The sequence below is a fragment of the Stegastes partitus genome, unplaced genomic scaffold (assembly GCF_000690725.1).
Source record: "Stegastes partitus isolate 25-593 unplaced genomic scaffold, Stegastes_partitus-1.0.2 Scaffold1015, whole genome shotgun sequence".
Lineage (NCBI taxonomy): Eukaryota > Metazoa > Chordata > Actinopteri > Pomacentridae > Stegastes > Stegastes partitus.
Genome location: NW_007578746.1, coordinates 122231 through 149541, shown reverse-complemented (window position 1 = coordinate 149541; position 27311 = coordinate 122231). Strand labels below are relative to the sequence as shown.

Sequence of the window (27311 nt, the reverse complement as noted above, 5' to 3'; positions counted from 1 at the left end):
TGGAGTCTCCATGTTCTCCCCGTGCAGCGTGGGTTCTCTCCGGGTTCTCCGGCTTCCTCCCACAAGGTCCAAAAACATACTGAGGTTAATTGGTGATTCTAAAATTGTGCGTAGGTGTGAATGTGAGTGTGCTTGGTTGTGTAGCCCTGTGAAAGGCTCCAGCCTTCCCGCGACCCTAGTGAGGATTAAGCGGTGTATAGATAGTGGACAGATGTTTTCCTGGTGCGTCTGCATGCTACAGTGTAGAAAGTCCACACAGTCGTACATTTTGGGCTGCTGCAGGATTTGAGGAGATGATTTCCAGCATGCACACCATTGTGGATCCATTTCTAACATTTTTATTGTACTTTTTAAAATTGTACATACAGTAAAATCTTAAAATCACTCATGTGCACACGTTGCATTGCGCGCTACAGTCACTCACAAGTACTTATGGTTAAAATAATTTACGTTCATATCTACAGGGAATTTTTAGTTTGTATTAACCTTTGGTGTCGTCAAATCTGCAGCAATGACTGTATGAGTGTCAGAGGAGTGAATCCTGAAAACAGAACTGTTCTCATATTTTTTTGCAAAGACAGTATTTTACCTGAACCTCACGGGTACATGAAAGGATTAACTGGTCTTAATTCTTCTGCTCTCTTTCCTACATTTTCTATCTCCCTCTAGCGTCGCTGTGAAATAGAGGCATAAAAATGCAGCAAAAAAAAAACTCTAAAAAAATCATCCACATCATAGATAGTTTACGTTTGGTTTCAACAGCGAATGTATATTTAAAAAGGCAAACCGAGATTATTGTTCTTCATGTAGATCAGAAGCTTCAGTGTTTATTTACCTTCAGTGAGTCAGTTTGATCTGACAAACAAAAACTGGCTGGAAACAATCATTTGTGCCCTTTCAAAGTTATGCAGAAACCTGAATTCTGACAGGAGTCCAAGTGTCTGGTAGTGATTTTCATCTGCTTCCATTACTTTGGGAGTTTTAGCATCTGACAGATCCACAACATGTTTTATCACGTCAGATGTTGGCTTGTTAAACAAAACAAACGTTGACCTTTGACTAGCTGTAGATGCGATCAGCTTCTGATTTCTCTTTAGTCGCAAACTGACCATGAGAATAACTTGTTTCATTAACCTTTGTTTCCATTATTTGATGTTATTCTGCTCTGTTTGTTGCCCCAAAGGCTGGTCGTGGCGGTGGAAGAAGCCTTCACGCACATCAAGCGTCTCCACGAGGACGAGGTGGCTTCGTCTCCTAAACACCCCAGAGAGGTGATGGATCCTCGGGAGGCGGCTCAGGCCATCTTCGCCCCGATGGCCCGGGCCATGCAGAAATACCTGCGGACCACCAGGCAGCAGGCCTTCCACAGCATGGAGAGCATCCTCACACACCTGCAGTTCTGCATCACACACAACATGACGCCCAAGGTGAGCGTGACCCACTGGCCTCCAGTAAACCCAGTAGATTAACTGATCCGAAAATGTGACCACTTTGAAGCCGAGCACGGCAATAAAATTAAACAGAAGCAGTTTCTACACCAGAATCATATTTACACAAGTGTAGAAAAGGCTTTGAAACAGCTGTAATATAGAAAGTATGTGGGGGGAATGTTATTTTTACGTTGATTTTTACGTTTCTGCAAGAAGGAGCTGCTACCGCAGGTCATTCCTCCTAACTGCAATAAGACTGTACAACATCAGCATCACTGGCTGACGTTAACCAAACAGCATATTTGCAGAATTTTTCTTTTTAAGTGTTAATATTGTATTTTTTTAAACTTTTTTTAAATTTTTAGAACATGTCCAGTTATTCCAACCAACACAAACCAGGTTGTCTCAGGTTTTTAGAGGTGACTGTGTAGCTGTGAGCCGATGCTTTAACCCCGTCTTGTTCGCTCCCAGGCGTTCCTGGAGCGGTACCTGGGCCCCGGACCCACCATGCAGTACCAGCAGCAGAGCGGCAGGGGGCGCCAGTGGACTCTGGTGAGCGAGGAGCCGGTGACCTCGGCGCTCCGCCAGGGTCTCGTCTTCTCGCTGCGCCGCCTGGACTTCTCCCTGGTCGTCACGGTGACGCCGCTGCCCTTCCTGCGGCTCGGGGAGGAGTTCATCGACCCGAAGAGCCACAAGTTCGTGATGCGGCTGCAGTCGGAGACGTCGGTGTGAAAGGCGTCCCGTTTCGTTTTCCTCGTCCGTTCTCGTCCAATCATTTCCTCTCTCTGTGACAATGAAACCCTTGGAGGAGATGGGCGCCGCCTCCTGGTCATCACAGATGCTCTGATATCAAACTGTGATCAGCTCAATGATTGTCCAAACCCTGGAAACAAACGGATGCCTTGACCTTGTTCTGTTTGTGTTGTTTAGCCTTTACAACACGCTGTAAAGATTCCTTTTTTGTTTGTTTGTTTGATCTAAAGGGGCCTTTTTTCCCCATTTGCCTCTTCTTCTGCTGTAACCACTGGACTACTTTACTGTGCTGACTCAACACACCAACACCAGAGGAGAGGGATTACATCACATTTGTCGCTTCCTCTTTCTCGTGTCTTAAAAAAAAAACAACTAGAGCTCGGCTCTCACCACTGCCTTCTGGTTCCCTGTCAGGGTGTTGTTGCGTTTGGCTGGTTTTTACATTAGAGGAGTGACTTTTTATCGTTTTTTTTGTAACTTACAGAATGTAGCATTACGTGCAGCGAGTTAACGTGTTGCTTCTCTGCGGCCTAAAGAGCCAAAATGTGTTTTTTTTTAATGTGACTGTTAAGAAAAATGGAAGTACATTCCTCACTTGTTGCTACTCCAAACTCTGTGTGTTCACGATTGTTTAAATATGCAGCTTTAGTTATTCCACACTGGCATTTTTTACTCTTACAGTTTTAGCAGGAAGAAAAAAAACAAAAAAACACACATTTCCCCTGGTATTAACATAAATTCTGTATTTTATTCGGATAAAGATGATAATATTTAAGTTAAATCTTTCTTATCCATCAAAAAGACAACAACTGAAGCTCACATTTACATGATTTAGTTTTTAAAGAGGCCTAACAATTTCATAAAACACTTGTAGTCTGTAGTTTCTAACTAATTCTGCTCAAACACAAGCAAGAAGTCCATTTTCTAGCGGCTATTTACAGCTGGTGACTGCTGGCGTATTTTAGGCAGCAGGATGATGTTTGTGGGTTTAAGCCGGAATAAACTAGTTTGTGTTTGCGGTAATAAAAAAAAAAAAAAGTCTGTTCGTGCAGCAGTGCAGCTCGGTGGTGCAGTGGTCAATAGTTTTTGAAGTACAACATACATTAGGCTCTCAATACACAGCAAAATGTGTTAAAAGAATCCGTTCAGTTGTTGGTTTTGGTCTTTTTAAGCTCCAAGTTGACAATGTAAGCAAAGACTAAATGCAATCTGTACAGTTTTTTTTAAACATTTGTAGGAAAAACTATTTGCTTTGCATGTTGAAATATTAAATGTTGTAAATATCAGGTTAAAGCTACAAACTATCTGCAGCCTGATGTGCAAAAAACAACCTTAAAAAAAAAGGTCAAGCTACTTTTAGTTTGTGCCACGTTTCATGGCTTCTGTTCGGGGAGGAGCTGCTCAGTTATCATCTTGATTCTGACACTTGATAAAACCAGAAGTGCTCTGTTGAGTTCCTGCACACGAACTCGACATTTTAATTTAATGGTCGCACAGTTCCACGCCTACGGTGATGTGTGGGCCTTAAAGAAGACGTCGGATTGTTCAGCTTCTGCTAATTGTTTCCTACGCTGAACAGAACAAGACATTTGAAGATGCCACTTTGAACTGAGGGAGGCACATTTTTCACCATTTTCTAACATTTTATAGAATAATAAATCAATAAGAAAGACTACCACTGCTTCATATAAAGGTGGTAGAAAACAGAAGCAGCTCTATTTGTTGATGAAGGCCATGAGACGTGGTTGAGCTGCAACTGTTTGTTTTTGGTCAAACAAAATGAGAATGTTTACAGCAGCATCACTTTCCTCCGTGCAAGCTTTCCGTCATCCCTGCTTCCCTAATTTATTTTGCACGCTATGACGGAAGCCGTGTTCTGTTTTCAGCTTTGTGACGACGACTTTTTAAACTAACTTTAATGGGTTTGTTTTCTACCTACAACAATCTGTCTAAAATTTGTTAAAAACATGCCAACATGTTTTTTTATTGGATGCTGCAAACCTGAGATAATACCACTAATTAAGGCAGAAAAAGGGCTGTAATCTAAATAACATGCAGGTGTTAATACCAGGTGTAAATGTGTTCAACGTCCGCAGAAGGAACTCAGTCACTGATCCAGCAGCTGTAGTTTAACTATGAGCTGCTGCTTTTCATTATTATTATTATTTTTTTACACTTTTATTCTTTCGTATGCACATCTACAAGAATCCCAAACCAGACGTGTGATTGTAAGCCGTCTCTGCAGCTGTAGCTTCTCACCGCCTCGCCTTGTGCCACCAGCCGAACCGACCCTTCACTCGGCCTTATTTCTCCAGTCGTGGAGGAGCTGCACACTTTTTCTCTCCGCAGGTCCTGACCTGAGCTGCTCCGTTTGTACAGTTCGCTGAGCCACAACACGACCGACTGTTTCTTTCCAAATATGGTTTCAAACCTACAAAAAAAAAACAAAAGGCCCTTTCTGAGAAGTATCCAAAAAAAACCAGGTCCGACGTATTTCATCTGAGTGATCAAAATGCAGATGTTTGTTTTTGGTTTGTTTGTTTTTCTAAAAAATGCATGCATAGAGTTATTTTGGGCTCCAAAACTTTTTTATATCAACTTGTTTTCTATAATTTTTTTAAGGTGCCTAAGTTATGATGATGATGATGCAATTTCTCCGAATGTTTTTACTTTTGAAAACAAGTGGCTTGTAAAAAAACAACAACAACAACAACAAAATTTGTAGATTTGTGTTGTATTTTTCTTTCTTTTTGGTAACTGTAGCTTGTATAGTGTGTTAGGCATTTTTTCCATTATTAAACCATTTATTCCTTACAGGTCTTTGTCACTTTGTCGTTGATATTTAGTGGTTTTCTTTTTCCTGTGTAATGCTTCCTCTTCTAAATAATGCCTTTGAAATACAGTGTAAAATGGATTGGAGCAATTTTACAGCAAAGAGATGAGGATTGTTTTTCTGAAGAGTTTTAAGAGGAACTTCTGAGAAGGGAGGATGGCAGTGTGGTAGGCGTGTGGTTTTCACAGCTTCAGAACGGACAGAGAGCCGCCGGCTTCCTGCTTCAACTCAGAGGACTTTTTTCGCCGCCGACGAAAGAGCAGCAGATCGTCCTCGTCTCATCTTCAGCCCGCCCGGTAAAAGAAACCAAAACAAAAAAGCTCCTTCCGATCTTTCTGATGATCACATTCGATGGTAAAGATTAAGATTCCTTTGAAGCTACCTGTGGCTCTGAAAGTTAAATCTCGGGCACTTGAAGATCTCAGTTGTTCTGTTTGAGGGTGACGATGAGCGGTGAAGATGATGTGACTTGTGTGTGTTCAGATTTCCTGGGAAACATGAATGTTTGCTTCATCCTGGACGGGATTCTCATCCTGTACGGCATCATTCTCACCGTCCTGTACTGCAGACTGAGGGTAAGACGAGACAAACACACCATGATTCATGTTAAGAAGTGTTTTTTATGGTTGTGTGACGGTCTGAGAAGTGCTGCGCAGTGACAAAAATGCAATTAAATGCAAGATTTTTTGGACTTTTGTTTGAAATTGCTTCAGATGTTGGCGTGAAAAGTCACAAAATGCTCTAAAATGTTGATTATTTCACCATAAATGACACACAACTTCCTCTAGTTGAACAAATTTGACTCTTTAGTTCCTTGTTTGCTGTGTCACCATCAACTTCTTTTCAAAAATGTGCCAATTTTAGAAGCAAACTTCGTATTTCCTTGAATATTTCAGTGCTTTTTTTCCTCTCTTTGTGTCTAATTTACACCTCATGATAAATAATATGTGAATCACCCAATCATGTGAGCTCCCTGCTTTATTTTCCACAGATTCAACCGACCACCTATGCGCTCGAAAATTGCCCCAAGGTAAAATTAATTATCTGTCTTATTGTGGATTAAAAAACAAAAAAACCCATTTAAGACACTTATTAAAAGTGTAATTCTTTGTCTTGTCAAATGCTGCAGTTCTGCTTTAAGACAAACCACATTCTATCATTTCCTGAAAGCTCGAGCTGACCACCGACCTACATTATTTTTACATTTCACACTCACAGTTTCCATCAGCGTTACTTCACACCCTGAAGAAAGAAAAAAAAAACAAGCTTCGAATTGTTTTCATGCGACTTTAGATTGATTTTAAAAGCTCACATAAGTCAATCTGCTCATGTGTGTCTTCCAGGACTCAAAGGAGGATGCAGATATTTCAAACTGCGTCTGTTAAGAAATAAAAGTTGCTAAATGAACTCTTGATGTGTTTGTTTCCATCCCACAGAAGCAACCCGCTGAGGGAGGCATCTATGCGGTGAGACATCTCATTCTAATGCTTAAAAAGACTTTTAAAAAGGCTCATGTGGGACAGACAGTGACGGCGGATGGTAAAGGACTTTTTTTTTTTTTGTTTTGTTATTTTGGTTGTCACAAAAAATCACACTCACACTCAGTACAGGAAATGATCACCGTGTTGTTTTAAACTTTTCACACCAAGTCTTGCTGCGTGTCAGTATGTTCTCTGAGTGTTTCGTGTCCTGCAGGGTTTGGCCTTCAACACCACTGACACCTATGAGACCATCAAAATGGAGAAAAAGCCCATCGTCTGACGCAGAACACATTCGGTGCAATGAGGACGCTGAGCTTCGACAAAGCTTATGTTGTGTTGAGGCACACATTTTCTACCTTTTCTTTGTAAAAAAAAAAGCCTCTTTTGTTTCTAACGCTTTTGTTGTGCATGCATGAAATGTTAAAACGACTAAATTAATATTTAACACTTTACTAATAAAGCCTGTGTCAGTGAGGTTTTGCTGCTTGTCACTTTGTTCCCAGCTGGTTTTACTGAACTTACTAGAAAACAGAAGTTAGTTATTTTTTGTGTGTCTCTGTTCATGGGTTCCCCTTTTTTATTTTAGACTTAAATTGCGTTTTAATTTCACATTACGCATGGAGATGTTATTCTCACAAAAACAAAAAAAAACTCCAAGTAATAATTATTTTTTACTTGTTTTTATGAACTGATCATGGCTTTGGTGATAGCAAATGTTAAAAAAAATAGGCATCACTGTTCCTTAAAGCCTCCGGTGATGTCTCGAAGTGCCTTTTTGTGAAATCTAACAGGTCAAAACCCGAAATAGATTCAGCTCATGATGACACAAAGCAGATTTCTCACAACTGAAACGCTGCAACCAATAGTTTATTATTTAAAAGGTCAAAATTAGCTAATCACACCAGCTCTACATGAATCTTCTTTCAGGGTTTTGAAGAAGTTAACCTTCTGAACTCCAGCCAGTCTTTTTTGTGTTGTTGTTGTTCCTTTTTTTTTTTTTTTTGCTTTTCTAGAAGTAGAGAGAACTTAAATGTGGCAATTTAACAAGTTTGCATTACTTTATTTATTTTGCAAAAATTAAATAACATCTGAAATCAACATGAACATTTTCCTACAGGTGTTACCAGTACAGAAGTAACTCTACATGCTTTAGATATCTGACTTCTTATGTTTGTTGTTTATTAACATACTTCTCTCCTATTTGCTCTGTGAAAAAAACTGCCTGCAGTTCAACTGAGCACCTCATTTATTAGTTTTTTTCCCAAAACAGTACTGTTGGAGATATTTTCAAAATGAGACAAATAGAATAATTAGATTTTGACCAAATATCAAGATTTTAAGTTTGGATTTGGTTCATTTTCCTGATGCAGCGATACTTCACAGCTTTTACAGTTTCTGGTTCTGATAATTGTTGTGCTTTTGGTGCTTTAATAAATAAAAAATGAAAAAAGACAACATGCATCTTAAACCTGTTGGCAGGATTTGAGCTTCAGAGGGTTGATCTGATTTCAGTTTTAATTTGAAATATTTGATGCTGGTAATCCCATTGAAATAACCAAAACTGCAAAGTTTAAGTTATTCAAGTTTAACCATTTCTGTTTGGGGAACGTCTGATTTTTGGGAAGTAAAACATGTTTAAAAATGTTTCTCTAATTTTTGACATGGCTCATTTTTAGAAGAAATTCTAGCTTTAAGTCTTCCAAAATGTTGTTAAGTAATAAGCAGACAGAAGTGGTATGGCTCATGTGTTAAGGCACTTCAAAAAAATAAAAATAAAATAATATCAGGTTTATTCTGTGACTCCTATTTGGTCATTTGTCAGATTTCAAAGCATCTCAGCAGGTATTTGTTTGGCATTTTCATCTTGTTATTTGCCCTTTTAGCAACAAATACCAACAGCTCCGGCTGAAAAATCATCTTGCATCCTCTAAACTAACATTAGAGAGCAGAGATAAAGTGCGTATTCAGTCTGAGCGTGCAGACAGTGAATGCAACACGTCACAGAGATGCAGAGCAGCAGCAGCAGAGGGCAACCACACACTGTCACAGTCATTCTGGGTGTCTTACCTGCCTATTTACATAGAAACATAACTGGAACTGTATTCAAAACAGCGTCACTGCTCGCTGCTCGCTCTAGATGTAGACAGTTTTCCCTCAGGCTCTTCACACTGACACCAGGAACACACAGTCGGGCCTCAGCTCACAAAGGTTGCATCATACCTGTGTTGTCTTATGAAACAAAAGCAGCAGTTAAAAGTAATTCACATGTGTTTTTATAGACTTCTACACCTTTTTAGGAATCACTTTTGTCCCAAGACAAGGCAGTACATGTTTTGTGTGTGTGTTTGTTACCTCTTCAGTTTGAACAACAGGTAATCTGCCACCTCAGAGATACATTTTTTATTCAGTAGGGTAGCAATTAAATACAATGCTGGTACAGTCCAGATGGAGTGGGTGAGTAAGCAGAGGCAAACAGGGGAGAAAAGCCTCCCTAAATTCATCTGTCATCCAGCTACTGTGAATCCAAGTAAATGAAGCCGCCTTGTTTCTGTCTGGGCTTTTAGCTGCAGGCCAGCGTAGGCTAAAGTCAACAGATAAGCGGCTGAAACAACAGCAGACCGAACTCTCTGGAGAACACTCAGGTTATTTTGGATAAACAGAAATAAGTTGGCAGTGCCATTGAAACTGCGCTGCGTTAAAGTCCTCCTGGGAAATTCAACGTTTTGTGTTTGAGAGCACGTGGAAATGAAGTAAAAATGTAGAAAAGATAAATGTCAGTGGGGTTCTATATTTAATTTGTTACGTATTTATCCCCACCATCCTGTTTTAAAGTTAAAATGATGAAGTATGGTGTTTATGGGGAGGAATTATTAAACACAGCACCTATCTAATGCTGTCATATCACCTTACAACAATGTTTAAACAATGAAACGACAGCACTGTGTTATTTTGACCGTTTCATTGAAATGCACACAACTCTGCACACTCAGTCTCATATTTTTCTTGTAATCTTGTAATTATAATGTTTTTAGTTAAAAGAAAGTTCAAAGTTGCACAACTCAACAAAGCCCTAGATCTCATACGGTGCTCAAACAGCAGCAGAACAATTAACCTACGAACTACTTCAGTCGACCGAATCATTTTGAAAAGCTCATTTGACCTTTAACTGTGTAAACCTGTTTTCCTGCATTGAGTTGTTACATAATCTTCACTGTTATTTCAAGTTATTTAATTTTAAATTGCATGTTCTCTCTTTATCTTTTTTTTGTTTTGTTTGTCCCTCTGCATTTTCTCAAATTGTGTCGTCTATAGAGTACACGCAACACAATTTTGTAGGAGTGTAAAGCTGAGTTGTGGTAGCTGCAATAAATAGTCAATCAACAAAAACATGACTTGACAACTACTGATTTTAATTTCAAGCAAAGTTAATAAATATTTTCCTAATTCAATTTCTCTAATGTGATTCTTGTTTCTTGTTTATTAGGATCCCCATTAGCACCAGCATAAGCATCGGCTATTTATTATTATGATTTAGTTTTTTATTTTAATCATTATAAACTGAGTATATTTGGGTTTTGGAGGATCGCTCCAGTTAAAGTGTGATGCCTATTTTTGACTGGTATTCCTATATTTGCAAGAAAAAGTCACATATACAGCTAAGAAAACAATCTGCTGATTGCATCCCTGAAGCATGTCTGATTAAATTTAATAAAAAATAAATAAATCTTGTATAATTGCTTGTCGCACATCGTTTAGTGTGTTTTCCTGAAGCTATTTTAGCAGATTTTAATCCCGTTTAGGTGGAAAAAAATCAAACTCCAACATGTCCGACTCTTCCGCATCACCTGAACGCATCCCGGCGTGGGTGTGTCCTGCTGGTAAAGTGGGCGGGGCTTGTGCAGACAGGTGTTGCGGCTCAGACCTGCGGTTTGCTGCTGAGCGTGACAAACGAGCAGGTTTCTGTTTGTGCAACACCAACTTTATTTTTGTTCCATCAGCTCATACATCAGCCACACGGTTTACGTCTCTGCGTTTATATTCACCTGAAATGAAGTTTGCAGCTTTTATTTAACAATATTTTTTATTTTATCAGCGGATAAAGGTTCCAGAAGAGATTCTTTTTTTTTTTTTTTTTTCTGAAACTCTGATTTTTTTTTTTTGTGAACTGAAGAGGAAACACCTGCTGCACCTGCTGTTACTGATCAGAATACAGATGTGGAGAATGAAACAGGACTGACTCGATATATTAACAGGACAGAAGGAAGTAGTCTCAAACCAACTTTGTTTTTTGTTTTTTTTGGACTAAACATGGAGTCAAAAGGGAGACAGGCGAAGATTCTGGCTCTGCTTTTTCTAATTGGTGAGTTTTTTTGTTGCAACATGTGACAAGACATTTGACAGTGACACTGTTTTAATGCAAACACTTCAACAATCCTGTTATTTTGTTCTTTGGGGTTATTGTAGCTGTGATAAATCAAAAACGGAATCTTTTAGGCTCATCAAACTATCTGAAGTGTAAAAATACATGTGTTTGCTTCTTGTAGTTCAAAGAAAGTGAAATATTTCTAAACTGGAGTTGAGTCGCTGTCATAAGCTAATTATTCCAATAAGCACATGGAGTGAAACAAAAGTCACATTTAGGATAAAAAATCCAGAGAATCCAAGAATTATACCCACTCAGTGGGTAAGAAAAGCCTCTCTGTAGACTTGTCATGCTTTAGCAATGTGCTCCTTAATATAAGATGAGGTCAATTTACATGAATAATCTATTTTGTGTCATTACTCTGATGTGTCCTAAATTTGCCTACAGGACCATAAGTTTACACACTTTTGTGTACTTTTGTTGTTTGTCAAGGCCAGTGGGTTCCAGTTATGCAGGTTTTGAGAATATTTTGGCAAATATTGTCACAACTTTTGTAGAAATGACCACATTTGCATTTTCTTTTCCACTGAAAAACATTAAAACAGTGATTTCCTAACGTGTGAGTAGGATGTGTTTGGTCGGCCGGTGCGTCTCCGTTGCACCACAGAGCTTCATTTACAATGTTGGGACACATGTTTGCTTTTAACTAAAAATTGCAGCAAGCAAGATTTTAGTAATATTTTAAGTTTTGCTCAACTCTATAGAGCATGCAACTGTTATTTGAAGTCAGTGTTTCTCAACTTTGGTGTCACGACCCCACGATAACATCTTAACAGAATCAGACTGCTGGCAACCATATTGCTTCCTGTCGTTTCTTAGTGGCAATGTTTCGTGTTTGTTTCTCCCCTTTCTCTGGCTCATGTTAAATATTTCATTGCTTTCTTTTCTTTCTGTGCAAAAAAACATGTTTTCAATCTGTCTTCTTCCAGATTTTCTTTTACTATTCGCCTTTTTTTTGTCAGAAATGCTTGGATGGTTTCATTCTTTTGGCCTCAGAAAAACAGACCAAACAGGAGAAAGGTGTGCAGGTTGAACCGGTGGCATCTTGTAAACACATTCAGCCTGTGGCAAACTGCAGCTTTATGAGGGACTACAAGCCAAAAAAAAAAAAAAAGTACAGTTTGTTTTGGACCACAGTGGCTCCTTTCTGTTTCTAATGGTTTTCCCCAGTTTCCTTGAACACACCTCTGACCTCCATCTGTTCAGACACACTGTGTGACTGTGAGCCGGGCTTTATCAAGATCTCATTTACGACCTGAATGGGGGTAAATCTCTGCAGCCTCAAAGTGGCAGAGCAGTGGCTGAAGTGAGCCGCTTACATTCTGGTGTCCACATACTTTAGCCACCTGTTGTGTGTCTGCAAACCCCCTGCAGGTGTGTAGACGGAGGAAGCAGAACAGAATGTGGCTCGGTCACATTTCTACTTCTTAAGAAACAGAACTCATTGCCCAACCCGCCACCTTCCTGTTTTTAATTCAGATGATGCTCGTCTGCTTTTATTTCCTCTTAAAGCCGTCGAACTGTTGGCGGCTCCAATTGAAGCTACAAGAGCACATGTTCGACGATCATGTTATTTTTCACCTGCGACCACAGGTGTGATAAAGTCGTGAGCGAGTGAACAGGAAAAGCTTGTGGTGCAGCTTTGTGACTCTCAAGTGAACTCGTGTTTGTCTGGAGAGTCTTTCTCTCTGTGTGGCGTTTGACTCTCTTGACTCACGGTCTCACGTCGGCCTTCATGCTTCCTCTAAAGTCAGTCTTTCTCTAAAGTCTACACCCTAATTAGGTCACCGACACTGTAGTTACTGTCAGTCTGCACGGAGACTCTTTGTGTCCTTCACCGACTGCTGCAGGATCTGTGGGAGTCCCATATCGACCGCTTTGTAATCATTAATTGAGCCCATGAATCAGTAACCACACAAGAGAAAAACGCATTCACCCCAGAAATCAAAGTGCAAATGTTTGGCTTTTCCTGTTTGAGCTGTTGATGCGCCGCTTTCTCGCTTCTCTCACACCCATTTGTGTTTGTGTCCCACGGTTAGATGTCGACTTTTAACGAGGCGTGATGAATGTTTCGCCCATTAGTCAGAATCGACGTGGGGATTTTCGACAGGTTTGATAGTGAAAGACGCAACTGATATGAGTTTCTGCAATTGAAAGCTGTGTTTTTGTGCTTGTATTTGTATTCCCAACCTTTTGCATTGATAAAAGTTCAAATTTTTTGATTTAGGTAAACCTCTTAAGTTACATCAGCTTCATATTGTGTGTAGTTTAAACTCAAATCTTTGTATGAGTTGACTTGAAGATGAATTCAAGTTGAGGTAACGTAATAAAATTGGTTTGATAGCTTAATTATCTTTCACCTTGAGATCAGGATGTGAAGCCCCCTCTCCTACCTACTGAACACTTTTCCTCATTTTCAAACTCAGTGACTTGTGTTGAGGTGAAGAAAAATGAAGTTATCAAGCCGGTTTCATTATCTCAGCTTGAATTCAGTTTTGACTCAACTAATGCAGAAATTTCAGTTCAAAATCCAGACAACACTAAGTTGATGCAACAAACACAACCCAGTAAAATAATGTCTGCAGGTTACCGGTTGGCCCAACACTTTACGAAGACACTTTATTTTGGTTTCACATGTAGTTTAAAACAAAGTTTAAGTTGACGTAACTTAATGAAAGTGGCTTGATAACTTTGTTTTTCTTCACCATGAGGTCAGTCATAGGATTTTATATCTACTTAACTTAACTTTCTAAACTTAGTTTTTTAAATTTGTAACTTGAAATCCTAATTAAGTCCATAACAATTGACTATTCCTTATATAAAAAAATGTTTACAGACTAGTTGGAACAACTTAATTTTTATGAGTAATCAGCTTAAAGACTCACGTTCATGCTGCCAATCATTAAACAATTGAAAACACATTTGATTGCAGTGCAAAAAGAGATTTCTCCTCAATTAATGTCAATTATTGGTTGAACATAATGTTATTAGAAGTCATTAAATCTTCTGAAATGGCTATTTTCATGGCACAACTGGACTAATGTTGAGTGTGCAAAAGAGAAAGACAAAGGTAGATATAGATTGTGCCTTAGTAAGATTTTGAGCCACCAGAACAGCTTCAGTACAGTTTCAGATTCTCCAAGTTTCATAGAGATGGAACAAGGTTCTTCCAAAAAACATTCCCTCATTTGGTAAAATTGCTGATGGTAGTGGAGAGCACAATCTAACATGTCAGTCCAAAATCTCTTCTGGGTGTTTACTCTGGTGGAGATCTTGTGACTGTTAAGGACATAACATCTGACTGATATCATTTTCATTTCATCAAACCTTTCAGTGAGCCCTCATGCCCTGTAGATGGGGGCATCCTGAGAAACTGCTCCTATCAGGGTAGAAATGTTTTTGTTACAGGGTGGAGATGATCGCTCAGAGCAATTTTGTATTGATTGGACAGTTTCCTCTGAAGGGACAAGTGGACCCAAACCATGGCAGCAGAAGCCCCCAGCAGCATGACAGAGCCACTGGATATGCCAACAGGTTTTAAGGTTTTCCTTTAGTTTGTCATATATACAGAGCAGTGGCAAATTAAAGGAAAATCTTGAAACCTTTTTACTGTATATGTGTCTCACGGGAAAAAAAACAAAAGAATCTTAGATGACAGAGATTTATTCTGGCACCAGATAAAACCAAAATACCAAACAAAGAGACAGATTTACTCAGCGTGAAATACTGAGATACACAAACACTGCATACAAAATGAAACTAAATAAATCAAACTATAAACAGCAACACAAGCAAAGTGTCGAGAGGTGATGTGAGACAAGCAACAAACACCAAGATCCAGTGAATACAAATTAAATTTAATTGCTGATAAATGAAAAATAGGAGGTTTTTGCCACCAAAAGACACAAAGGATGGGGTTGCAATTGGACATCAGGAAGACACAAACCATTTTTTTAGGGTTAGTGAAGTCCAGTTTTCCATTTTGTGATACTTTTTGCCTTCTGCATGATTTTAATTGTATTTTTTATTCATTTTGATGGTCCCTATATGCTACTGTGCTTGTGCCTTTTAAGTGAAGTCATTTACATTTTTGTCTCATACAATGACAACTGAAAACAACTACAGTTAAGAAGTAACACTAAAACTTTCTATTCCAGTGATACTCAGTTATCCATGTTTTATTCCACAATGAACATAGATTTACTCTTGGATTTCTTTTGGTTATTCACATAGTAAATCTTCAGTAATCTCCCATAGCTGTCTATTTCAAAACTAACTTCAACAAAACCCGAGTTATGGACATTTTAATGTTTGTTTATTTCATCTGATAAATATACGTGTTTTATTATTAAATCACCCCGGGGCCTTGTGTCATTGTACAGAAGTGGCCTCGGGGCAAAGTATCGGTTCTCTGCTGTGTCACAGTAGCTCATCTGTTCACAAACAGGAAAACATTTCTGCTTTCAAAGAAAGACTTAGCTGGCATAAAAGCGCCATTGTCCAGGTTTTTAGCACCGTCGCCTCAGAGCATGAAGATCCAACTATTTGAACCGCCCTCCTTTCTTTATGCACGTTTTCATGTCGTCAGCAGAGGAGCAGGTTCGGCAAAGTGGCCTCTGCCTGTAGGTGTGAGAGTGAATGTGTTTGTCTGTCAATATACAAACCTGTATGGGCTACACCCGACCTCGTGTCCTGTGCATTATAGGATAATGTCAAACCCTTGTTGTGTACATATAGTGTGTCTGCTGCTGCAGTCGAGAAGGAAAAAAAAACATATGGCTACATCCAGCTTACATTAAACCTTGAGAGTTTCATTTTTTTTGTCTGTGAAATGTCAGAAAATGCACTCAAAAGGATAATATTTGGGCTCAAAAAAAAAAGCAAGCTATATTGAGTTGGTGGGATTAGCTTTTCCTCGATCAAAGGTATTTTTAATTACTATCTTACCATCCATCTCAACGATTTCAAATTGACCAAACATGTTAAAATTGAGGGGCTGCAGGGTGGCGCAGTTGGTTAGCACTGATGCCTCGCAGCAAGAAGGTCGCCGGTTTGCGTGGAGTCTCCATGTTCTCCCCGTGCAGCGTGGGTTCTCTCCGGGTTCTCCGGCTTCCTCTCACACAGTCCAAAAACATGTTGAGGTTAATTGGTGATTCTAAATTGTCCGTAGGTGTGAATGTGAGTGTGCTTGGTTGTCTGTCTCTAAGTGTAGCCCTGTGATAGACTGGTTACCTGTCCAGGTAAACCTGCCTTCACCCTAAGTCAGCTGGGATAGACTCCAGCCCCCCGTGACCCTAGTGAGGATTAAGCAGTGTATAGATAATGGATGGATGGATGTTAAAATTGAGATTAATTTGACTTCGACTACAGTTCAAAAACACGTTTACAGTGTATAAGCGTGATTTGGTGCACAAAATGTCATAATAGCAGTGATTATTCCACACCAAATTAATGTATCTTAAGGTTTTTTTACTTCTCTGACCAGCGGCTAAAGAAGCCTAAACTGCTGTAGAGAAATCTTGATAAATAACCCAAAATTAAATGTAATAGTTCAGCCACTCCCGACATTTATTCCCTTTTCTGTTACTCATGAAGTCCTTTCTGTTTCTGTTCAGTGCTGTCTGTTCAGGGGGACTTTGTGGAGCCTCCTGAGCCCGACACCTCGCTGGTTTTCCCGGCAGAGGGTCAGACCAGGCTCCCCTGTCACTACCAGGAGGAGGAAGGGGAGAGGGTGGTGCAAGTCACCTGGTACAAGGAGCTTCCAGACGGCAGCAAGGACCAGATCATCACAGGCCACTTCACGGACGGCCACACAGGTAGATCAGTGAAGTGACATCCATTTCCAAACTGGTTTTCTCCTTTATTGCTCCTTAAACGCTGAATCATGGTGAATTTGGTATAGATTTTTTTTCTTTTTTTTTTTAACAAGATCAAAAAAGACTCTTTTGTGTCAAAGTGAACATAGATTTCTACGTAGTGCTGCCCTCACTAGTCTCTTTCATGCACAGTCACTCAGTTTTGAGGACTTCCTGCTTTAGGTGGATTTACACAGGTGTCATATTCCTTAATGATAGATTTACTGCACTTTCAGGGAGGTTTTTTTGTATCATCCCCTGACTGATGCTTTTCAATAACCCTTCACAGAGCTACCTGGAGGGCTCCTTTGTCTTCATATTGTAGATATAATCTGGAGTACTGATTTACCAGTAGTTGCAGTTTCCAGATGCAGGTATCTTTATGCTACAATCACGTCAGACACATTCACTGCACTCAGGTGATCATCATTTCACCAACTGTGAAACTTCTAGCACCAATTTGCTGCATGGTTGCTGAATTAGGTGAGCCACTTTAAAGGGAGTAAATACTATTTTCTGTTTTTGAATGAATTGACATTACTTTGTAAAAAACGTTTTTTCACTTTGACATGAAAGACTCTTTTTTTCATAGATGTTCTTATCAAAAAAAGCAAATTATATTGACTATTATTCAGTGTTGAAAAGCATTAAAGAGGACAAACTTCCATTGTGGGGATTCCTTTTCATAGTAGCTGTATGTGTCTGACACTCCCAGTCAACTCAAGTGCTGATTTCTCCACCAGATAATACAGTTGCTGCACTCTTTGGATATGACACCGGGTGCAAGCATTCATTTTCACGAGCAAAATAACCATCTGCTGCATGCTTGGGTTGCATGGACACTCACCGGGCCTTTGTTTAGGAACTGTACCTCAGGCGATATAACATCAACCTTATGGCCAGTAAACAATAAAGTGTTCTGCTCCTCATCAGGACTGTTAGTGTCGGTTGTGACGTTCAGAACAGGTTCAGCCTACAACCTGGGAAGCAAAATTGGTGTTTTGTGGCACGTTTATGATGTTATAAGTATCTTTTGGGTTGTTGGTTGGTAGGATGGTGAAGAGAGGTTGGATATCGTCCAGTTTTCAACGAGGAATCAACGCTGAACTCATGGTGCTTTAGACGCAAGTGCTCCTTTAACTACGCTTAAGTAGAAATGAAACAGTAAGTCATTAAAAATAGTGTTTAAAGAGCCTTTATGACTGTAAATGCCGAGCATACCTGCACTCTTATTATATTATGGGATTCCAACTGCAGTAAAGTGCATAACAATTCCAAATATGCATTAAGTGACTGCTCGGTTACAATAAACTATACACCCCAACTATGCATGCAATCTAAATCCTATTGAGACAGATATTTTAGGTATTTTTATGAAAGTGTTTTGCAAAAGAATTTTTAGTCAAAGACTGATAAAACATATTGTGAGGCTGACGCTGTGTGTTTTAATGTGCACTTATGACCTTTTCAACAGCAGATATTTTGAAGTGCTGTAGCAGGAAACAACCAGGTGTCACTAATAACATTAACCAATCTTTTAGCCGTTCCCATTTTAACACTTTAAGTGTTTCATGAGCACATAAAATGTTCTTGTTAATGTTATATACAGTGGTTTCTCCTTAAGAACTGATGGACTGCAGCTCAGAGATGCAGGAGAATAAAGGCAATGTGTATGATGTGCTCAGCTTTATATTTAAGAAAGGCTGACTTTTGAATTATTATTTTTTTGAATTTATTGCACCTCCTCTTCTAGTTTTACGGAGTGAACACATCACACACTGTATGACCCTTTTTGACCAGACTGGCCACTGCAGTCAGGGTGTCTGTAGAGTACCACTTCATGAATAGTTGCGACTATTCAAAAACTGTAACTCTAAAACTACTGCTGCACATATTTTAGATAGCTTAGCAACACTAAATCAAACAACAGTCACTGCGTTCATGACAAGAAATCAGATTCGGCTTCTGATATGTTGAACCAAGCTGGATGTAACAGGTTGTTTCATTGATTCTGTCAGATTCATTTCCCTAAAGATAAATTAAATAAAACAGTTTTAGTTCTTCCTTATTTATTATTTAAAACTCACATGAGAGAACCGACTTCCTTAACACCAACTTTAACTATTTATGTTGGATTAAAATGTAAGTTCAGAGCATTTTTACACTTTGAGAAGATAACTACATGAGAGAAAATGAAACCAAATTATTATTTTTGTACGTGTGGGTGTGAAATGATATGATCTTGGACGCCCAGACGGAAAGTCAGTCGCTCATAGCGTGACATGCAGTTACAGTGAAGTGCCAAAATATTTTTTTTTTTAAAGTAAAGGAAACACTAGACCCAAATGCATTCCTAATCAGTCAATCATCAAATCATCAGATTCAACTTTAAGTCAAAGAAAGGCGTCAGCTTCAATATGCAGTGTAACCTACCTACACTAGCATGTGCATGTAGGTTAATTAACTGTAGCCAGTGAATTTATCCATGACAACAGCCAGTAGCTTTGCTGATGCTGGTTCACGCTGTATTGATGGCAGATGTTTAGTGTATGTGCAAACCTGGTGGTCTAGTAGATGTTTGTTTTGCTGACTTAAGCTTAAGTTGCATCTATACAGAGACATTCTGGCTGGTTAATGCTGATGGAAGTTGTGCTGTGCAGGAATATAAATGCTTTTAATACGACCAAATCCTACCTGTTATAACAGTGGCTTAGTGGGTGAGTTAACTTTCTATTCTGAAGTTGACATGGTGCAAAAAAATAAGACAACAACCATCAGCATGGCTGTCAGGTGAGGTGCTGCTCTATTGTTGCTCAGTACAGAACAACATACAGTCGTCCTCAAATGTATTCAGCTGTCACTGAAATAAGTTGGAATTGACAAAAGTAATAATAAATTTTAAAAAAGGATGAAAATCATGACATTGCTTTTGAATTGTGGTTCAACAGAAATAGAAAAAAAAAAAAAAGCAAACAAGCATGATGGGACCCGTAAACTTAATATTTAGTCGAACAACCCTTTGAGCCAATCAGGTGTAACATCTGTAACTCTCCATCAGACTTCTGCACCTGTTGACAGGTGTTTGGATTTTGGTCCACTGCTCATCAGCAAAGTGCTCTAATTTGTCCGGCACAGTTTTTTTTAAAAATTATTCTTTTTAACCACAATTCAAAAGCAATGTCTTATTTCACTAAATTATAATTTAGCAAATTTTAATTTATTATTACTTTTTTCAGTTTCTAGTTATTTGATGGACTATTGTGAATTTTGCCTTTTCTTTAATAAAAGGGTCTGAATACATTTCAGGACGACTGTATGTGCCCTCATCAACCACACAGTTTAAAAAAAAAAAAAAGGGAATCAGCAACTGTTCCCTGAAGCAAATGTTAAATAAGTTGGTTTTTACTTTTATTTAAACAGATTTTTTCACAACTATTTTCTCTTTTAGTGCAGTTTCATATTAGTATAGGGCTTTTACTTAAGTTAATAATTTCCTTAAGTTAATAATTTCCTTCCACAGTGTGATTTGAACAGAGATCACGTCAGGAGACTCTCGTTTCGTACCTTGATTAACAAATGTAGGTTTATTTTGACAATGTCTAACCATTTATTTTCCTTTCTTGGCATTAACGCTTTCGACTAAGTAGTTAAATGTATTTTTTGTCTCCGTTAAAGCTGAAGGTGCTCAGCTGAAGTTTTTGTTTCATCAGAGTTTGGACGTTACTCCGGCCGGGTGAGGTTCGAGAGCAGCAGCCCGACGCTGAACTCCGCTCTGCTGATCCCCAACACCGAGGAGTCAGACGAGGGCAGCTACACCTGCCACATCTCCACCTTCCCCAACGGAAACTTTGAGAGACACATCACGCTCACTGTGTGGAGTAAGAATCGTCCTCCTCTTCCCTTCTTTCTCTCCCACACACCTGCCTAATCCTGTTAGAGCTGCTGTAATGATGTTTAAACCATAATCATCTTCACAGAAAAAGAAGAAGAGCTTGTAACCGGGGAAATTCAGTCGGTTTGCCAACGTGGCCACAAACCCCAAAAGCATATTTTAAATTTTAGTGGGTGAAATGTGAATTTATTTTTTCCGTTACTACAAGTGAGAAACGCAAAAAAAATGCAGGTCTCAAAAAGCAAGAAAACACCTCAGAATCGACCTGTACAGCGGTTACACAGGAGCTCACCTGTAAAAACATTAGTGGGCTGATTTGGTGTCCAAACAAGGCGCAGTAGGTGTTCTGTGATAAAAGATAAGCAGGTTTGAACCACAGGATTTGATGGAGCGTGTGATAAGTCAAGTCAGGTCAAGTCAGTTTTATATATATAAATCCCCAAATCACAAGAATGCGTGAAAGAGTCTTACACTTTTTGTCCTTAAATTTCCCCGATACCTCCTCTCCAAAAGAAAACGCAACAGGAAGAGGAGCCACACAGGAGGACTGCAGTCAGTGTAAAATTGCAGTATTAAGCAGAAGCTGCAACGTTTGAGGATTGAGCTTCAGAGACGATATCATGAAGTCGTGCCAAGTAGATCTGGAATTTCCAGATGTCTCAAAGTGTGTGTGTTGTCTTAAAATGTCACCTATTTCCAAGGCTGATTTTGTTTCTTAAAAAAAAAAAACGTCTAGAAAAAGGTGGCCCACACTAACTCTTGATATAAATGGTATAGATCATTAACCTGTATGGTCAACATGAAACAAGCAGGTTTTCACTGGAGACAACTCACAAATCTACACCATACCGAAACTCGCCTTTTCAAATGACTTCAAAGAAAACGCTTTGAGGAGATAATAGGTTGTACTGTGCAGTCATTGTCACTGGAGCATCTAAAGTAGCACCTTCGACCTCCCTCTTTATCAGTTCCTGAGCAGATTACACTGAAATAACCTCGGTGGAATCACAGCAGCCGTGGGAAGGATCCTTTCGTGTAGTAAAACCAGGAATGATGCTATCAATTCCAACCAACTTTCTCATTTAGCCGCAAGTCATTAGCAGTGACAGTTTAGTCGCAGGCCTGTTTGAACACGCCACCGATCAGACAACCCAACAGAAATACACACAGCAGCAACCGACAACCTCCAGCACTGGATCCCCTTTGAACATTCAAAATGTGGATTTGCATAATCCATACTTTTATTTTATTCATTCAACCAACAAAACAAAGGAGCACAAGTTGCGTAGGTGAGATTAAAAAAAAAAACACCCTCGAGGCTTCGAGAAAAGATCTCACCTCTAATATACGTCAGAAACAAAGTCGTGAATCCAGAAGACAGCAGACAACCAACCATAGGATCAAACAACAGAAAACCAAGTCAGCAACACATATAGAAGTAATGCTATGATGGTTTTTATGTGTGTACATATGGACAGGAGGTCACCTGTCTATGCAGGTTTGATACCGAACAAAAAACGAGAAATTCTACATAAGCTCCTAAATTATTATTTCTTTTTACCTACTTTAAATCACATTTAGTCTTTCAATCTTTACTAAAAACAAGATAAATTCTAATCTTGTCTTTTCAGGAGTGTGTTAACTGTAAATTAAAATAAAATAATTTTTGTGACTAAAGGTAACCCAAACGGGTGTATGAACAGGTTTAACGATTTACAGCTTCTCACATCTGGATTGTGGACCATTGGAAGATCATTTTCAGAGTTTAACGCATAAATTAATGTGAAACTGTAAAAAAAAAAAAACGGGGCGAAAATTTGAATTAGGCAAACACGTCATCACTAGAATGACTTCCCTTAAATTCCTCTTCATAATAAAGTGTGCATTTACTGATACTAAAATGTTTTATGTCCACCTCTTTCTGGCCAGTTCACAGATTTCTTTTGGGCTTGTTTGGCTGTGAATGAATGTATTTTATTTATTAGAAGAAAGAAGGAATTAGGATAACTAAGGAAAAGATAAGACATGAGATAAGATGAAATGAGATAACATGAGATAAGATTAAATAAGTTGACATAAAATGGGACAAGATAAGATGAGATTAGATCAAATGAGATAAGATATGATGAAAAGAAATGGGATGAGATGATAGAATCAGATAAATTATGAGAAGATACGATGAGATGAAATGAAATAAGATGAGTTACAATTAGATTGGCTGAGATGAGATACGATGAGATTAGATAAGAAGAGATAAAATGGGACAAGATGTGATGAGATGAAATGAGATGGTGCGATGAGATAAGATAAAATCAGTTGAGATGAGCTAAAACACGATAAAACTTATTAATCCCCAAGAAAATTCTTTAATCTCGCTGAGAACTCTTTAATTATTACATAAAATGATTATTTAACTTGTGCTTGTGAGTGCAGCACATTTTGCCTGCAGGGCAGCAGCACTGTGATGTCATGTTGTTTTGGTGTCTCTGCTTCTAAAGTTGGACTTTTCTACAGGTGCTGCCCTTCGCTTTGTCTGTTAATCCCTAATAGCTGTTGTTACTAACTACGTGTTTTGTCTTCTGCATTAATAATCCAAACGCCAGCGGAAAGACTTAATCAGACGCTTACTGTTTACGACAGACGTGACTCAGGCGTGAATCACGACCGTGTTGAACCAGTTGGTGCCAGAAAGACAAACGATGTGAAAAACATCAAAGGTGACATTTGCGTACACAAGTCTCGTTCTAAATGACCGGGAACTCGATAAAGTTTGGTAGAAAATGCATGAATTCCCATCCTGCTTCTGTACATTGTGAAGAATTCTGTGCAAGGTTCAAGTGGTGACACTTAAACAAAAACATTTCGGGATCATATTATCTTGTAGGGGAATTACAGATGTACAGATTTACTGGGCCAAACAGGAAAACTGCTTTAACTTCCATGTAGAATATGTAGACTTTTAAGCTTCTTTTGGAGTGGATGCCAATATTTCATTTCACATTGTGCATCCCTACCAAAAGCCAAAAATGTCACCCTGTAGGGGGCGCTAGATGAAAAGTACGAGAACGGTTCATTGTCTGAGATCACAAAACCAAATTTTATGTCATTCTCACCAACTTTGGCCGATGGAAGTTGCCAGTTCTTGACATTTTGTCGACCAAATGACGTTTACTCAGAATGTATGTCTTTAAAATGTGCTGCGTTTGTTTCCATTTAGCTAAAAACCATAAATGTCATCAGTCTGGGCCCCATGAACATATGTGTGAAAAGTCATGGTACTCCTTCAAAATACATGTGGAGATACAACAGTCAGGGTTATTATAACCTCTAGAAAGATGCAGCTCGTCAAATAAAACAAAGAGGACGTATTGCAACTGGAAAAATAAAAATAACTTTAAATAAACTCTTCTGAAAGGGTTTTTTTTTTTTTTTTAAATCAACTATTTACTTCAAAGAATCTGTGAACAAATGAAACTCTGACTTCAGCTCTAAATCAAAATCATGGCTGAATCCGTAAAAGCAGCAGCATAATGGATCAATGCAAATACAGCATATTAAGCTCTTATGTATAACAAAATACACCCGACATTCACATTGTCTTTACTCCTCATTAATTAATACGTTTTCTTTTTTTGAAGGAATGTTTTTCTATCATGTCTTCTTGTTCGTTCAATCTCGTCAATCTTGAACCACATCTCCTCAACTCCCCTTGTTCCTCTTCTTCTCTTAGTTCTACCCATCTCCTCCCTCGACCCGGTGATCCTGGTGGAGGGCCAGTCGTACCGCGTGGTCGCCTCCTGCCGGGCCGTGGGTCGACCGGTTCCCCGTCTGTCCTGGGACACCGACCTGCCGGGACAGCATCAGGACCGAACCAGCGAGGGCGGCTCCGTGTCCAGCTACTACTCCCTCCACCCGCTGCGCAGCATGAACGGGAAGAAGCTGGACTGTTTGGTGTCGCATCCCAGCCTGGAGCAGCCACGGAGGATCTCCAACCGTCTGGTGGTCCAGTGTGAGTAGAGCTGATAATGGCGCTGTGTGATGGAGAGATGATGGAGATGATGGAAAGGAGACTGGAGCTTTGGTTTTCTTGAAGGTAGAGCTGGTTTAACTTGAGAAATAATATTTCTGGCGCAGTGAAACTCAGTATGAGGAATCAAGGATGCACTGTGTGTCAGAGTTCAACGTATTACCTGGAAACAAAGGAGAACTACACCTTTTTCCCCCACAATGTGTCCTAATGCCAAGCTGTGCACTCTTTACTATACTGAAGTCACAATGTAATGTCTTGCAGTTGTTATACAAGACGTTAGTACACCTCAACATTTTTTACTTACAGGAAACATGCAACACACCTATGAACTGACACTGACTTTCAAATGTTTAAAAAACTTGGCAAAATAGAAAACGAACTGTTTTTCGACCGACTAAATGCTTCAATTAGCTGTTTCACCACCGTCCAGAGTTTGTTTCAGTGTTTTTGCAGCTTTGCTCCTCCATTTCCTTGCACTGTGGGACGATAGCGTACATCGCTGCTCAGAGAATCCGGCTTTTTGTTTCAGCAGATTACAAAACGTGCAGCGAAATTGCAACAAAACTGAGACACAGCTGGTTCTTAGTCATCAACAGAAAATAAAACCAGATGCTTTTTACTCCTGGATCTGGTGTATACTGTACTAGTAGCTCCCATTTTCCTCCTTTCAGATGAAGCTTTGCTAAGATCCTCTTTAATTCTTTGCCTTCACTGTTTAATATTAAAATTAAACTTGATGTCGAGTCACCAAATAGTACCTTAATATTCTGCCAATACTGTAGGAGCTGTGGGAGGAGCCCTTATAACTGCAAACAAATTCAGACAAATCATTGTTTTCTGACATATTTTTATTGATCTGTGCTCGCTTTTTCCCCCACATCTGATCTGAACTCCTTATTTCCGGTGACCATCCCACAACATGCAGCTGCGGAAGCTTTTGATTCTCATAGCAGGAATAGCACAACTGTAGCCAACAACAACCATCACTCTGTTTTGCCAAGGTGTGTTTGTGAGGAAGTGATGCCACTGAGTTAGTATTTATATCAGCAGAGCTCCGAACAGGAAAACCTCAGCGGAATGCAACTGTTATTAACTATTAAGAATAGCGACGCCCATGTTTTTACAGCAGCAGTGTCACAACATCTGCAGCGAAACGGGGCGTGTTCGGGTCAACACACGGGCCACAATGCGAAGGACAATGGTCTTTATAGTGACTGTGTTCATAACGATGTAATGCTAGTGGCTTCCTGGCTTATCCAGATAATCCAGAGGTAGTTTGGACTTTAATAACTTAACCTAGATAACTTGGTGTCGGTATGTCACAAGCTGACTCATTTTGTACCGTGTATACTCTAGATTAATCGTATTTATTTTATTCAAGAAGTCAACTTAGAATGCCACTGTGAATTAAACTTCCCTTATGAGACGATAAAGCTTTCTACATATTTAATATACTCTTCTCAACTCTTTTCCAAACAGTCCTGCCACTGTTTTAAATTAGTTTTTGTTTTTTACTACCACTTGCATTTCCTCTCTTTGTGTCGTTATGTGACAGTGAAACCAAAAATCTCGATTTTCTTTTGTAAACGCTAGTGTGCAGTAGGTTTTTTTAGGCTTTTCCCATCAAAGGTTAGATCAACCGATGAGATTTTATCTTCTAGTTTCCCAGCAAATTACACTTTTATGGTTTAACTGTCTGTCGGTGAGAATAAATGTGTGAGAGAAGCTAAACATTAAGCAATATTGGCAGATCCGGAGCTGGGAAAGTGTTTGATTAATACTCTGTCCTTGACGCTGACCGAAAGTAACTTTCATTCTTTCACTGCTCAACAATCGCGCTTTGTTTCAATGTACAGTTCACTGAAAAGGTGTGGGACTGGAGTCACATGACTTCCACCTGAGTCATAATTTTGATGTCTGTTGGATTGACAGGCAAATGATTCCTGAAGTCACGAAGCTCTCGGTGTGGAATGAACAGATGTTGCTGCAGATACTTAGAGGCTGTACATTTTGCAAGGAGGAGGAAAAGATGCAAAAGATGACAGCTCGGATTGTAATGATTGTCATTGTCGTCAGTTGTCAGAAACTTACCAAACACGTCACTCAGTAATTACTGAAAATCGTAAATGTGTCGCTGGAATAATGTGCTGCACAGAAACAGAGGAGAATCAGTTTGCTGTCAAATCAAACCAAGTTTGTTTGGGAGTAATAAACAGACAATAATATATGATAAAACTGCATATGATATGATAACATAAGATATGATATGCTAAGATACGATACGATGCAAAACGAAAACATACGATATGATGACATAAGAAAAGTTATGATACCATACGATATGATAGGATAGCATAAGATACAATAAGATATGATACGATAAAATACAATAAGATACAATTACACAAGATACGATAAGATAAGTTACAATATGATAACATAGGATACGATGAGGCAGGCTACAGTAAAATACAGTGAGACACGATAACATGAGATAAGACATGATATGATACGATATGATATGATAAGATGCTATAACATGAGTACGATACGATAAGATATGATAAGATCTGATACGATAAGATACGATAAGATCTGATACGATAAGATGCCA

General features: G+C 39.1%; 3 protein-coding genes across 5 annotated transcripts in view; all 3 read left to right on the top strand.

Annotated features, from left to right (window-relative positions):
* Positions 1–4649, top strand: part of LOC103367097 (vang-like protein 2) — a 13654-nt gene extending 9005 nt beyond the window's left edge. Inside the window, exons 6-7 of the mRNA XM_008295018.1 lie at positions 1184–1427; positions 1902–4649. Of these exons, the coding sequence (XP_008293240.1) occupies positions 1184–1427; positions 1902–2162 (505 nt within the window). The 3' untranslated portion in view covers positions 2163–4649. The remainder of the gene's footprint in view (positions 1–1183; positions 1428–1901) is intronic.
* Positions 4650–5202: 553 nt separating this feature from the next.
* Positions 5203–6972, top strand: fcer1gl (Fc receptor, IgE, high affinity I, gamma polypeptide like). Of its 3 annotated transcripts, none has more exons than XM_008295017.1 (5): positions 5203–5312; positions 5500–5591; positions 6008–6046; positions 6453–6555; positions 6712–6972. In XM_008295017.1, exons 2-5 carry the CDS (start codon positions 5514–5516, stop codon positions 6732–6734), a joined length of 243 nt encoding a protein of 80 aa, XP_008293239.1. In that variant the 5' UTR covers positions 5203–5312; positions 5500–5513; the 3' UTR covers positions 6735–6972. The 3 variants fall into 3 exon arrangements, with proteins under 3 accessions (XP_008293239.1, XP_008293237.1, XP_008293238.1); XM_008295015.1 differs by having other exon boundaries at positions 5218–5370; XM_008295016.1 differs by having other exon boundaries at positions 5220–5370; positions 6453–6482.
* Positions 6973–10657: 3685 nt separating this feature from the next.
* nectin4b (nectin cell adhesion molecule 4b) overlaps positions 10658–27311 on the top strand; it is a 32321-nt gene continuing 15667 nt past the window's right edge. The window contains exons 1-4 of the mRNA XM_008295014.1: positions 10658–10857; positions 16536–16736; positions 20486–20653; positions 24398–24676. Of these exons, the coding sequence (XP_008293236.1) occupies positions 10806–10857; positions 16536–16736; positions 20486–20653; positions 24398–24676 (700 nt within the window). The 5' untranslated portion in view covers positions 10658–10805. The remainder of the gene's footprint in view (positions 10858–16535; positions 16737–20485; positions 20654–24397; positions 24677–27311) is intronic.

What these genes read in the sequence shown, in the direction of transcription:
- fcer1gl (XM_008295015.1), top strand. An exon ending in CGCTCGAAAATTGCCCCAAG is followed by an intron (nt 6,047 to 6,452) that starts GTAAAATTAATT and finishes TCCATCCCACAG; the next exon opens with AAGCAACCCGCTGAGGGAGG. An exon ending in ACAGACAGTGACGGCGGATG is followed by an intron (nt 6,556 to 6,711) that starts GTAAAGGACTTT and finishes CGTGTCCTGCAG; the next exon opens with GGTTTGGCCTTCAACACCAC.